General features: G+C 39.6%; 2 protein-coding genes across 2 annotated transcripts in view; one reads left to right on the top strand and one right to left on the bottom strand.

Moving 5' to 3' along the window:
• Positions 1-7,692, top strand: part of Sap130 (Sin3A-associated protein 130) — a 30,520-nt gene extending 22,828 nt beyond the window's left edge. Inside the window, 5 exon segments of the mRNA XM_045763379.2 lie at positions 1,743-2,031; positions 2,435-2,532; positions 3,475-3,767; positions 4,675-4,794; positions 5,569-7,692. Coding sequence (XP_045619335.2) covers positions 1,743-2,031; positions 2,435-2,532; positions 3,475-3,767; positions 4,675-4,794; positions 5,569-5,760 — 992 coding nt within the window. The 3' untranslated portion in view covers positions 5,761-7,692.
• Positions 7,693-9,986: 2,294 nt separating this feature from the next.
• On the bottom strand, positions 9,987-12,592 carry LOC123771169 (uncharacterized). The gene has a single exon (XM_045763621.2). It carries the CDS (start codon positions 12,537-12,539, stop codon positions 10,137-10,139), a length of 2,403 nt encoding a protein of 800 aa, XP_045619577.2. The 5' UTR covers positions 12,540-12,592; the 3' UTR covers positions 9,987-10,136.
• Between the last annotated feature and the right edge of the window lie 1,891 nt (positions 12,593-14,483).

Here is a 14,483-nt window from a genome sequence, read left to right as displayed (position 1 = left end):
CATCACATGTTTAAAATCTCTTAGGCATGCATAAATAAGTGGGAAGGTGTGGGTAAAAATAGAGAAACAAAATTTTTAGAAAGATAAAAAAAATTACCATTGTAATATGTGATGTAAAAAAAAAAGTATGATTGAAGTAGTGGTGTGATTATAACCAAACAAAAGTTATGCTGTTATATCCTTCGTGATACTAATGACTCATTATACATGCTAGATAGTTAATGTTCAATACCTAAGGCAAATTCTTGCCGGCTCCTACTGCTTTATTTATGTATAATTCCTCATGGCAGGGGTGGGGAACCAATTTGGGAACGTGTGGTTAAATTGGTGATAATTTTGTAAAAAGTTGTAAATTGCCACTGGAGAAAAAATGCTTGAAAGTATTCCTAAAGAACTCTGTTTAGGCGACCAATTAACTGTGTATGCATGCCATCAAAATAGTGACGAGTATTACGAACCAATTGGCATGTGTGCTCATTGGTTTCCCACTCTCGCCTTAAGGTATATTTTTAACACTTTGTAGTACATCATCCATGATAGTTTCCACCCATCGTTCATCACTATCATTTCTCCACTCTGCTTTGATCTTCAACACCTGAACCCATGTTAATTTCTTTGTAGATCTGTTGATGTCTGTGAGGACATTTCGATATGACCAACATATGACATATTAAGTTTCACCTGAGGTAAATGTGGATTGTCATATGATCTTTTGCAATAGAGAAATTTGAGAATTGGGCTTTGGTTTTAATCTTAATCTCTGAACTACCAAAGCTTGACATTTCTGGCATTTATTACTAAATAAGATAATGGCATATTATACATTATCCATTAATTAGAAGAATTTTTAAGCATATGACAGCATTGTGCTTGGAAATGTTTATAGACAATATTGTATTAAGTTTGAGACTTGCACTGCTGTTCAGCCACAAGCTAATCATTCTCTTCATTTTTACTTAATTTTTAATGATAACTTTTAATTTTTGAAGATTTAAAAAAAAAAGGCAAACTTATAAAGACTTGTAGCAGATTTTAAAATCATTTCAACACCATTTGCCTCAGTTGGCTTAATTGCACACAATATGAAAAGAAATTTGCCAATTATATATTCTATGCCATTATTGCAAAAAAAGGTTAAAGATGCACTAAGTTTTAAAGCTGCAATTTCTTCTTGTTTGAAATGAGAGAAATTTATATAATTTTCTGAAAATGGAACCAAACTGTGTTTATGGTGAGATTAAATATGTGGCCTTCTGGTCAGATTTTGACAAGAACTAACATTGTTTAGACAAGTAGTAAGGCATAGCAGTCCCACCATGGCCAGAACCACCATTAATAATGCTCATGAATTTAGACGAAGGGTGAAGCAAGGTGCTGAAGTTTCTAGATGGAATCATGTTGGATACTGGTTTCTGCAATGTACATTTGTGTTTATTGGAAATGTTGGTACCTAAAGTTTTCCAAATACCAAGGTGCTAGATAAGAGTAAACTGCATATAGTATACTAATGTGTGTGTGTGTTTATGTGTGTGTACTCACCTAGTTGTGTTTGTGGGGGTTGAGCTCTGGCTCTTTGGTCCCGCCTCTCAACTGTCAATCAACTGGTGTACAGATTCCTGAGCCTACTGGGCTCTGGAATCTGTACACCAGTTGTGTGTGTGTTTGTGTATGTGTGTGTGTGTGTGTTTATGTGGGATACTAACCATCATTGTTCTTGTGCTCTTAAGACTCTTCCTTATCAGGACTTCAAATAGAAGAGATGGATGGGAACACTGCCTCGGGGGGTGGTACTGACACACGCACTCCTCCAGGCATCAAGCAAGAACCACCAGAGGATGCTACTCTTGTGCTACCAAGGCTGCCATTACACTCCATCTCGACTACGGATTGTTCTGGCAGCGTGACGGCCACCAGTATCACCACTACACTCTCCGTACCCCAGCCACCTCTTTCAGTCACTGGTCTACACGGGGCTGCTCAGATGCTAGCTGATGGGCTTTCGCCTAGGAAAAAACCAAGGAAACAACAGCTGTAAGTTATAGTCTATGACAAGTGTTAAGCTATCTCTTTTATAACCTACAAGTCTTCTTGCCTAGGCATGCTAAGATGGTTCTTATATGCCCTTCATGCAACCAAAGTTTTGGATAGCTGTCGAGACTATTTATCATTTTATAGTCGTGTTTTTCTTTGGTATCTCAAAGATGCTAGTACTTACCAACTGAATTACCTGTGTTGAGGATTCTTGAGGTTATCTTGAGGTTACCACTTCAAGAAAGAAAAAATAGCTCGAAAGAAAATGCTGGCATTTTTTCCAATCTCTTCTCCTCAAACTCACATTGTTAAATAATTGCCATTAGTTTTATAGTATTGATATCAACAAAAGCTAATTATTTTTGTGAATTTTTCTTTTTTTCATAAAATCTTATTTTTGCAGCATGGGTAATGAACTCCAGGAAGCTCGCTCCAGTGAGGACGATATGGATCATCCACCTTTGAAGAAAAACAAGCGGGATTTGACAGATGATAATCATGGTGTGTAAAACATTTGTGTTTGACTTGGTAGTGTTTTAGTTAAAGTAGGCTCCACGGATTTTTTTTCCTGCTTCATTTGTGGGGAGAAGGTATAATATTTAGGTACTGTATATCTTACGAGACATCAGCATTTGTTAATTTACAGGGACTGCAGTATGTGTAGAATGCTTTTATCTGCCAGCTTGAAACTTTATTTATATATATATATACACACATCATGGCACAAGGAAGACTCCTGTTATTGGGCCATGTATCTCAAAGAGGAGCAGGGTTGGGGGGGGGGGGACTGCCAGTAAAATTTGTTATGTTTAAAGTCTTCATCAAACATGCACTAATGCCAGCGGGTAATTTCACAAGTCTTTATTGCAAATAATACCCAAAGAGGTTTTACAATAAGTGCAAGTTTGAAATTTGTCAAGAGAACAATTAACCATTTGGCTGTGACACTTGTTGTACAGCTTAACTCCACAAAGGGCAAGAGAAAAGCAGCCCAAAAAGCAAATTCTGAAATCATTTGCATTTATTACTTATCTAATAAGAGAGATCTTTCCAACGTTTAAAAGTAGCATTGAAATTTTATCACACCTAACTGTCGGTAATTCATATTCTTAATTTAATATTAATTGGAATAAACCAGTTTGAAAAGAAATATTTTAAAATAACGATAATCACTGTTAGTTAGGCAAATCGGGCCTTGCATACTAGGCCAAGTTCTTAGTGCAGTTCTGGTTAATGTGTACGACATATATTTATTTATATTTTAAGTGAATGCCATCTTTTTGCATTCCCATGCTCACCATTAATTACTCTGTAAATAATATACAATTTGTAACACCGTAAGGTGTTTGGAGGCGCCTCTCAAATTCTTGTCTCTGACTCATGAACTATATATATTTTTAAATAAAACTAAACCAAACACCTTACGGTGTTACACATTTTCAGACTTGGAAGGCAGTGACGAGGAAGGTGGCGGTGGTTGGTCTGAGCCGGGCGGAGGGAGTAGTGGCGGCAGCTGCGGTGGCGGCGGCGGCAACGGGGCTAACACCATCAGTGCCACTGTAGTTCTCACCAACCGACCCACCATGTCGCTCTTGAGCAGCTTTCGTCAAACATGGAAGCCCAGGCATAACCACTTTGTGAGGCACACGGACGTTAAACCAAAAGATGAGAAGAGAATGACAGTTAATGAAATTGCTAATCAGAAGATGGCTCTTCAGAGAGTTAATGGGTGGAAGGTAAGAAATGATGTAGTTGTGTTAAAGGGATATAATAGAAATGTGTGCAAGATAGTTTGTGGAGTAATTTCTGTAGAATGACAATGATTTGGTGAAAGTTTCCCTAAACATTATACTGTACATATTCCCTACTACCTGAGGGGGCTGTAATATCTTTTTTTAAATGTACTTGCCAAAAAATTATTATTAGTTATAATTATAATGTGCGTTATACCACATGAAGACCTAGATACTGTATATTAAAAGCTTGGTAAAAGAAGAGATTACTCAAGTTCAATTGCAACAATTGTTGAGCTGTGAAGTTTAAGAGGCATTAAAGATTGTGCACGATAAGAGGAAGGATATTTCAAAAATTAGAAAATGAGAGGCAGTGGATGATCTCCACTAACCAGAAGTGGAATAACTTTATCCAATGTTAATTAAGGTCAATTCCAGTGGATGATCTCCACTGGAAGTAGACATCTAGGGGCCAGTTTCTAGGGACAACGGAATGAAGTAGAATGAGCTCGTCTAGGTATTGAAACGTATGGGACTATAAAAGCACTCGTGTACAGTGGGTAAGGATGGGGGTTCATGGGCTGAATCTTGCTGCCTAACTAGGTACAGTATACATGTGGCCACCCTGTCATGTGTTCAAACCATCTGTCCATACCGTGTCCATAATACATTTTGTATTTTGTGAACAAAAAAAGCTATATTCGTGTGAATAAAGGCAGCATCTGGGATGATCTCGGACATAGGTTCAAATCCTCGTCACGGCCCTTGTGGCTTTGTTTATTCATGTGAAACTCCTGACTTAAATATTTTTCCTGTACTCATTTTAGCAATTTATGTACATTTTTATGACATTATATTATTTTGTAGTTTGATTCACAGCTGCTTAATATTTTTAATTCTGTCTTGGCAGATTGTTCACTTATCAGGTCAAGTAGACGATTTAGTGGAACTGGAATCTGAAGTTGTTGATCGCCTTCATATGCTCCTTAGCTCATTAGAAAAGAGAACGCATCCCCGGAAACCATACAAGGTAATATTACAATGCCTACTATTCTCCCCAGGCATTTGGCCTTCAGCTGCCTTATTATTTCTCCATATTCCTTTTAATTATGGATTCTCAATAGGAAGAATATCTTTGGGTTTTGCAGTCTTGTTTTTACAGGTTGCAACACTCGGTGAAAACTTACAGTATTGTACAAATTATATTTTTTTGGGGGGTCAATGGTACCAAATGGTGCATCCATATGTTTGATTCAATTGCAAGACATCATAAGTAAGCATAGCTAATTTTCCCTCATGGTGTGTGGGATAAACTTTAATGTGGCTTTTCATGCCTGGATGCATGCTGTGTTGCATACAGGCATTATCTCAACTCCCCCATTAACACTCCTCAATTTGGTGACCAAGTACTAACCTGAAGTGAAATAACTTAATCCAATGTTAATTAAGGTCAATTCCTTAATTAAGGAATTGACCTGTTGATGAGGAACATTAAAACCCCTCAGAGAATTTAACTGATAGGAAAGAGGAATACAAAATCCATCATTTTGAAGATAACACCTCAAACCAAATTAGTGCAAAATATATTGTTACAACATGCCACACGCATGCCATAGAACATGATCATGATGTGTAAATTAAAAAAGAAAACATGCTGCTGCTGCTGTCAACATACACACTGATTTTTTCTGTTTTATAAATGCTTAAAACATTTTTTCAGTCCCAAAACTTTAATGAATTTTTCTCCATTAATTATTTTTGAAATGTGTTTTTCCTTGATTCAAATTAGATTGATATTTTTCAGGACTTTGAGAAGGACGTTAACAGATTGTCTGAGCTCGTAAAAGCTAATATTCAGCGATCCAAAATAATTAAGGACCAGATGTCTGAAGCAAGATCGCAGATGACCAAATTATTTGACCATAAGAGCAAAATTGTGGACATCATGACTAAGTACAGCAGTAAGCGAAGTGTGCGGAAGAAAGAAAAAAGTTGAATTTGTATGGTTATCCACAGATGAACATTACTGCATTGTTTGATATGAAGTATTATTAAAGTATTTTTGTTAATCTTTGAGCATTCATCCATGTTAAAAAGTGTACAACTTGTCCAGATTGAACCAAATTTATTTATTTATATTTAATAAGACTGATACTGAAATAATATATTTTTGATGCAGCCAGTTCCCATTTGTTTATCACTGTATAATACCCGTGACAGATGTGTCAAAATGAAACGGTATAAAATACTGTACAACAAAGCACGATATTGAGCAGAAGTTAAGTCTTTCCTAAATGCCTTTGTTTTTCCTAGGTATCTTTACTGGATTAAAGCTTTCGGCTATAAACACTGGTGAATAACAAGCATTTAATTTGTTATAAGCAGTAATGTATTTGTATAGATACTCCTTAATTACGTTAATCTGTAAATTGGAAGACTTTAAACCAGCCATTGACGTTGTATCCTCATTGAGAAGTGTGTGAAAATAACTTGCAAATCTTGAATGAGAATTTGCACGTAGAGGTACGCAAAACAAGCTTTAAGAGAGTTGCATCTTTATGTGGATGCACAAGCAGTTGGCAGAGTGGTGTAATTGGGAACAGGTACTAACGTAAAATAATTATTTGTAGTAGTGATTTAACGATTATCACTTTGCATCAAATATCTTGTTTTAAACGTGTTGGCTTTTTTGTTAGTGCATCGTTAAATAGGTTAAGTGGCCAAAGGCTACCTCTTCCAACTCGAGTACAATTTTGTTTGTATATTGTACATAAAGAAATTTATTGTTTGCAATGCAAACCTATAGTTTGAAGCTTGCATATCAGTGGGTATATTGTATTTTATGGTCTTTACATGAGCTTTTTCAGTCACCTTAATTAACCTGTATGATTTTAATGGAATAGTCTTCCTAGTAAGACTGAATTGTTTTTCATTTGTAATGTACAGTTTTTGGAAGAGTTTGCATGTGCAATAATTATGCATAATTTAGTTTGCCCGTAAGAGTAAAAGAATTGGCAAGAACTAATTAAAAAAGAGCACAAGAGAAAGCGCAGCTAATACAGTACTGGAAATAGGCAAGAAAACATGGCAGAAGACGTCTAATATCTAATGACATTAGTTGAACACTGATAATGAACTACGCATATAGTTGGTCGTATTAAGGGTTAATAGAAAGGTAGAATTTGCTCTCCTTGCCCTCCACAGGAGACTGGAAACTTTCTAGGAAAGGACAGGAGAGCAGCACCTAATCTAACCTATTTAACGACGCTTAATATTTGTGAAGGTAAACAAAGTAGAACACAAAAGGCATCTTAAGACCGGGTAGTCCCCATGACCCTGCACATTAGTATACGGTTCTGTGTTCCAGCAAGATGTGCAGAGCTTAGTGCTCCTGGTTCAAAACTTTCTGTATGTATTAGGGGTCTGAAGGTCACCAACCATGGCCAGATCTGAGGAGGGGGGGGGGGTTAATTAATATTTCCCACTAATGTGTACTTCATTTGTAAAATATGAACCTTCAAAAGGGCTTGTTTTCAGAATGTATGTGTACATGTACATATTTGTGTGTGTGTGTGTGCGTGCGCATTAACATGAATGTGTATTTATAGTAGTATGTATATGTTTTAGTATACATGGTTATATATACATGTGTATGTATTAATACATAAATGTATGTTTACATATGTATATATAAGTGAATACATTTTCACGCTTGAAATGGTATATAAACATTGATGCATGTATGTGCACACACCCTTTTTGTATATATTTCTTCAGGCTTTTATATAACTACTGTAAATCACCTCAGACCTTCCATACTTAAAAAGGCAAACTTAAAGATAAATATAAATTTGTATATAAAATGGCTGTAAAATCACAAAAAATTGTACAAATAAATAATAGCAATATAATAAATTCTTACAATCCTTGAATGTGTTTTGAGTACTAAATCCACAATGATGAAATATTTAAAATAGACTATGCTTGTTATTGCAGGAAAATTTGAATTAACATGTACCTTAGTTAGCTTGTTGTAAGATGGTGAGAAACTGCTCTGGCTAGATTACATATACACGCACATAACTTGAGCTCCTATTTGTCCAAAACTGCATTTGTCCTATTTACTCTGCACTACCTTTTAGAATGTCCTGATTTTCAAGATCATTCATTTTGTTTTCCTAATGTCCCTCGATAGATTTCTTGGCGAATCGGATACCTTTGACGTCGCTCGTCTTGTGTCCTTTTTGTTCTTGTATTAGTATCCCGAGTGATATTTAGCACCTTTTGAACATCCTGTGACAGATATAAGTCTTCTTAACTCTACCCCTTATGATAATTACTTACTTAGCTTGTATAATTAAACATTTTTCAGTTTACTGGCCAGATTGTAACCAGCGTAAAATGTTTATACGCAAGTTGAGACATGGCAAGCCTGTTCCTTATACCCTGATGTAATGTTTTCCTTCCATCTTTCTCCACACCACCTTTTCTATCCCCTTCACCCCCCCCCCCCATCTCCTCCTCCTTTCTTTACTAACATCTTCAAAAACCTTGAGGGCAAGATTTATCACAATACTTATAATTATTAGAGGAACTTAATTTGAATTTAGATAGATTGTTAGTAGACTTTGGTCTTCTGGTATTGCAGATTATAAGGCTGCCCAGTAGATGCTCGGAAATTTGTTACACACACACGGGTTTTATTGTGGTACATTTAGCAGATGATTCTGCTTATACAGTACTAGGTTTTTGTCAAAAGTGGTCACTAATTCATGGGCATTTGCTTTATTTACCTAAAAAATCATATTAAAAGTTGTGCAACTTAATCACCTCAGTAATGCTTAATGCATCCTAGATATCTGATTGCCTAACCTAACTATGTATCATTACATCCACTCTTGAGAGAGAGAGCGAGCTGTCTGGGGCTGATGATGATTTGCTTAAGTGTCATTTCTCATCTTAATTGGTTTCCAGTGAATCTTGTTGTGTTCTAAAATAGATTTCCTGTCACCAAGTGAAGCTTGTTGGTGCAAAATGACTACTGGCTTCTATGAGGAGCTTCTCAATGGCAGATTAGCTTTCTATGTGCCAGACATCCAAATGTGGTGGAAAATTTCCCTTTCAATGATGGCAGAATATGCCAACAGCATTCTAATAGTTGCTAGTTAATATGTAGAATCAGACAGTGTCCATAAATGATCATAATAGTATTTCTTATTCAATCATAATAGAAACAATATTTTTACTTGTGGTTGTCTGTTAATTATATTAGGAAATTCATTCCTAATCAGTTTCTAATTACAGGTAGTTGCATGACTTCATGCACACAAATAACAATTAGTGTCTGTTATTTATGTGTATGAAGACTGTGTTCACCACTTTTTAGCACATGCCATTTGTTCACTACACTGATACTGAACAAAAATATTTGTCTCTGGCTTGTTTGGGTACTTACTTAACACCTATGTACCCTTGTACCCTTACACCTATGTACCCTTGTACCCTTACACCTATGTACCCTTGTACCCTTACACCTATGTACCCTTGTACCCTTACACCTATGTACCCTTGTACCCTTACACCTATGTACCCTTGTACCCTTACACCTATGTACCCTTGTACCCTTACACCTATGTACCCTTGTACCCTTACACCTATGTACCCTTGTACCCTTACACCTATGTACCCTTGTACCCTTACACCTATGTACCCTTGTACCCTTACACCTATGTACCCTTGTACCCTTACACCTATGTACCCTTGTACCCTTACACCTATGTACCCTTGTACCCTTACACCTATGTACCCTTGTACCCTTACACCTATGTACCCTTGTACCCTTACACCTATGTACCCTTGTACCCTTACACCTATGTACCCTTGTACCCTTGTACCCTTACACCTATGTACCCTTGTACCCTTACACCTATGTACCCTTGTACTACCTATTCCAAATATAATAACTTGTCCATGTCTGTCCTATCAATTCCCATGAGGTTTTTGTATGTGGTAATGACATACGTCTTCCCTAACTTTTTCTCTTCCAGTGACGAGAGGTTAAATTTCTTTGTGGGTTCCCTATGGCTTGTCTATAACTTTATTTTTTTTAAGTGATGTATAAACTCTTTAGAAAACGAGACAGGTGGATATTGAAACACAATAACAATCAACAACATATATATATATATATTTATTCTAAATATAAATTACAAGATAGCATGTAACAAGTAATTTTAGATTAATCCACAGCCGGAAGCAGAACACTGCAGTAAACAGGTTTAGTTTAGGTATTATACACTGTACATCCATCCTTTTGCCATCGACTCATCGCCTTTATTTGATGATCATAAGATTGAATCATTTGACGATGAGTTAGATGACCCCCGCATTCTGGAGAATATTGCACTTGCTGGCAATGAACTTTGTGATCTCGTTGTGAGGTGTGTGAGTGTGGTGAAGAGCACCACACACGGTGCGGTAGAAGCCCGCCCTGTCCCGCCACGGTGACCCGCCATGTCCTCCTGTCCCCTCTCCCTGCGCCACCAGCCGGATGTCCGCGTCCAAACTTCCATGTTTGTGGGCTGGAGGATATGGATAGCCGGGTTTACGGGATGGATACCGATCACGAGGTGGATGTCGTAACACTGGCGTGCCCTGAGAACGCTGAGTGTTGACAGGTTGAAGAGGATGAAGATAGTTGCTGGCATACGGTCTACCGTTGGGTCCAACCACGGTTGATCCCGGCCGACCGTAGAATGGATTGTAGTAAGAGGTATGGTAGTTTCCGGTGAATGGTCTCGCGTCTACATCTGCTGAGTGTTCTTCGTGCTGTAAGATGATGTTGTACTCTGTATCATGTCCATATTGCGAATTAGAATCTTCTAATTCTTCTTTTGCATCTGATAGTTTTGAAGACATTGCTGAGGCATGTATACCATCAGGGAGGAGTGGAGACATGTCCCCAGGGCTGTAAGCTGTATCCCCGGTACGTGTGTGGTCTTCCTCACTCTCCCCTCTATCTGTCTTGCCAGGATCATTAACTGACTCCACGTTGATCTTATTGATGCTCTCCAAAATATCTTTGGGGATGGGAATGTGTTCGTTTAATTGTATTTCTTGAATGGAAATGTTCAGAAGCTTATCTTTGTTTCTGATTATGAATTGTTCAAGCTTTCTAAATATTTTTCTCGTCGAATTATCAGCTGGGTCATGTAAAGCTCGGAAAAAGTTTTCTGATCCGGGATTATTCAGCGTACCAGTCTTTATGTAGTTTATATAATTAACAAATTCATGCGCATTGTCTTGAGACAGAATGATGTGATCAACATTTCTCCTTCGGCGCCCTAAAAAGGGAATGGCAACGGCAGATGTGGCCCCGATTGCAAGGGCGGCAGCTACAACCAACGAACAGAGAGTGGTGGCTAGGCAGCCGGAGGCGCTGGTGGTGGGGGCGGAGCTGAGAACGAGGTCCGAGGACGGGGGTGCTGGAGGCAGGGGGACCCTAGGAGAACTTGCTGAAGTCTCCGCGGGGCTTTGGGGGCTATCAAAAGCTGGTACATAAGCAGCATCACCGAAATAGTTTGGCATATTTTCAAGACTTCCCTCTGGTGTTAATGAGTCATTTAGAGGATACTCTTCCTCATAAAAGTTCGATTGATCACTGTCTTCAAAATATTGATAATACTGTTGAAGAAGCTGTATGGGACTATAGGATGGATCTGTTGGGAAAGATAATGGTGTAGGGCTTGGAGAACTGGACTGAGTCTCGGAATATAACGGTCGAGAGCCGAAGGTAGATGGGAAAAGAGAATCAGAGGGCACTGGAGAACTAGTCAACAAGGAAAAGTAGTCTTGCTCGTTAGGATCTGCAGTAATAGATTGTTGCATCACATGAGGTAGCTGGTTGATAGTTTTAGGCGGTTGTAATGACGGGCTTGCGTCTGCCACATCATCTGATGCATAATTCCACATCTTGATGCCCTCGAAAGCTGAAGAACTCTGTGGCATATGCGAGACAGCAGGGTACTGGGACCGGGTTTGATTCTTGGTCGATACAAACTTTTGACTGTTGCTGCTGCTAGTATTAAAAGAGCCCCTAACTTTAAAAGGATATTGTTGTCGTACGTCAACTTCCCCGCCACCATTAATGGAATCCGATGTGATGGTCATGTTTTCTGAAGGAACGCGGTAAGAGTTGAAGTTTCCAAGACTGACTGGAACACCACGTAGTCCAGGGTTTCCGATCCCTCCAATAGGGCTGATATTGGTTTTATTTTTCTTCTCTTCGGTGACAAAATTTAGAGGCTTACCCCGAAAATGAAGGGCCATACTTCTGTTTACACTCTCGACTGGTACTTGCGAATTTTCAGGTACAAATTGCAAATGATGATTCCAAATGCTTGTAACTGGCACGAATCCTGGAACTCGAATTTTCTCTTGATTTGTTGACGCGAATTCAGACTGCCCTTGTTCATGCAGCGAGTCGCTGAATTGCAGTGGCTTCCCCATTCTTTTATTAGCATTATCGTGGTGTTGGAAGCTGTAATCAGCGAGATTTTCCTGTCGTGGTGATGGAGACGTGGCGGTGAAGACACGAGAGAAGCCAGGGGCCACTTCTTTCGATGCCGACTCTGGACTCTCTTGTTGTGAGATAAAGAAAGGGATGACTTGGGATGCTGTGACCAAGGTTGACGGAGTCGAGGGTGAGGCATATCTCCCCACTTGGTGATGACTGTGTTCGTTCACCCTATACGGGAAGTGTGTGAAGGAGTCCATGCCGGCATGACTTCGCTGCAGCGTTCTTGAAGACTCCTCGGCACTCTTCGAGCAGCACTCTGTCGTAATCGAAGGAACATTGTTAGCTTGTGTTTACTACAGATTTACTATTTGATATATATGTTACCTTTGCCAGCCTGTTTCTTAACAATGTGGTGGACCAAATACAGCCATTCATCACCCTCCTAAACTTACGTATAATGAGAATGAGTGAGATGTTTTCCCAACATCTAATGCTACGCCATTATTTACCGAGCTGAAGCATACTTACACTGCGACGCTAACACTATTATTGGCTCTCACATCGTCTCCGCAAAAACACTTCGCCTTCGTATGATCCACCGTCAACCTCCTGACAATGTCCCCTTTAACACCTTTGTTACGTAGTCATCTCCTCGGCTCTGTGCCTTCTATAACATTATATCTTCTTCGTCAGTCTCTCCCCTTTAGCATCCTTGAGCCTTGAACGGCTTAGGATTCGTTCCTAAAGGTCCGTTCCCCCGCAACACCATACATATCCCAACACGAACCATGAAACCCTTAATGTGTGCACAACTGGCTCAATATCCCAAAACATATAGAGACGCACATATGACCTGTACCATTTCGTGAACCATAAACCATTCGAGACTTCAACATCTGGCTCGCTATTCCTAAATGGATCATGAACACCAAGACACCTGCACAGCTGGTCCAATAATCTCTACAAACCAACATGGAGGCATTAGAGAAGTGAGTGAATATACAGGTTATGACATAGAAAACTCAATAATATCAGGACGTCGTGGCCAATACAGATGAAGGCCATCAGGTCAATTCATGTAAGTTTATTTAATAAATAATATAATGATCTGTGAAGTTGCAAGCATCAACGCAATTCCATACACACTTAAAAATCGGCGGTCCTCTGTATAGGGTGTTGATGGAGCATCGTCTAACGTGGTGATGTCAGCAGGTGAGGCTCTGACTCCGTTAAGAGCAGCTGCCGGTTGCGTGCCGTTAGGCGCAGCTGCCGATGGCATGCCGTTAGGCGCAGCTGCTGGTTGCATGCCGTTAGGCGCAGCTGCTGGTTGCATGCCGTTAGGCGCAGCTGCTGGTTGCATGCCGTTAGGCGCAGCTGCTGGTTGCATGCCGTTAGGCGCAGCTGCTGTTTGCATGCTGTAAAGTGCAGCTGCCGGTTGCGTGATGTTAAGGGCAGCTGCCGATTGCAGGAGAATCATCAACAGCATGCAGTTGATGAATGGTCGCAGCTGGCCTCCTGGAAGCACACCGAGCAGCATCCTGTAACATGTTCGAACACAGGATAGAATCTCAACCTTTTAGTTAGGTGTGTTTTGCTTACAAATTTTGTAGACTATTAACAAGGACGAGAAACAATTCGAAAATGACATAGGTACTAAAGGATATGCATAAAATAGGAACATAAGAATAGAGGATACTGTGAAAGGTCAATTGGCACACCAACACACATGCCAGTCTAACCTAGGCTTGGAATAACCCAACGACCCATCGTCTGTTACCATTCCCGGCAACTTATTTCCAGTAGGACAAGGACGAAGGGACACAAAGGGGGACGTCCCCTTCGAAGTGACGAAGGGACGTCCCTTCGAGGGGGATGCATGGGAGTAAGGTAAGGTAATTATCAAGAGAAAACGCTAAGCCAGTTCGACTATGTAGCACTTGGAAGGGATCAGGATAAGGATTTGAGATGGGACGGGGGAAAGGAATGGTGCCCAACCACTTCGACGGTCGGGAATTGAACGCCGACCTTCAAGAACCGAGACCGTCGCTCTACCATCCAGCCCAAGTGCATGGGGGTGGTATCAGGAAGAGCAGAGCGCAGGGCCAAGACAAAGGAAGGCATGTGGGGGTGGGGGGTAGACCAGGACGAAGGAACACAAAGGGGGAAGAATTACGACGAGATAACGGAAATGGAAGCCAAAC

The sequence above is a fragment of the Procambarus clarkii genome, chromosome 65 (genome assembly GCF_040958095.1).
Source record: "Procambarus clarkii isolate CNS0578487 chromosome 65, FALCON_Pclarkii_2.0, whole genome shotgun sequence".
Classification (NCBI taxonomy): Eukaryota; Metazoa; Arthropoda; class Malacostraca; order Decapoda; family Cambaridae; genus Procambarus; species Procambarus clarkii.
This window is presented reverse-complemented; position numbering and strand designations above follow the sequence as displayed.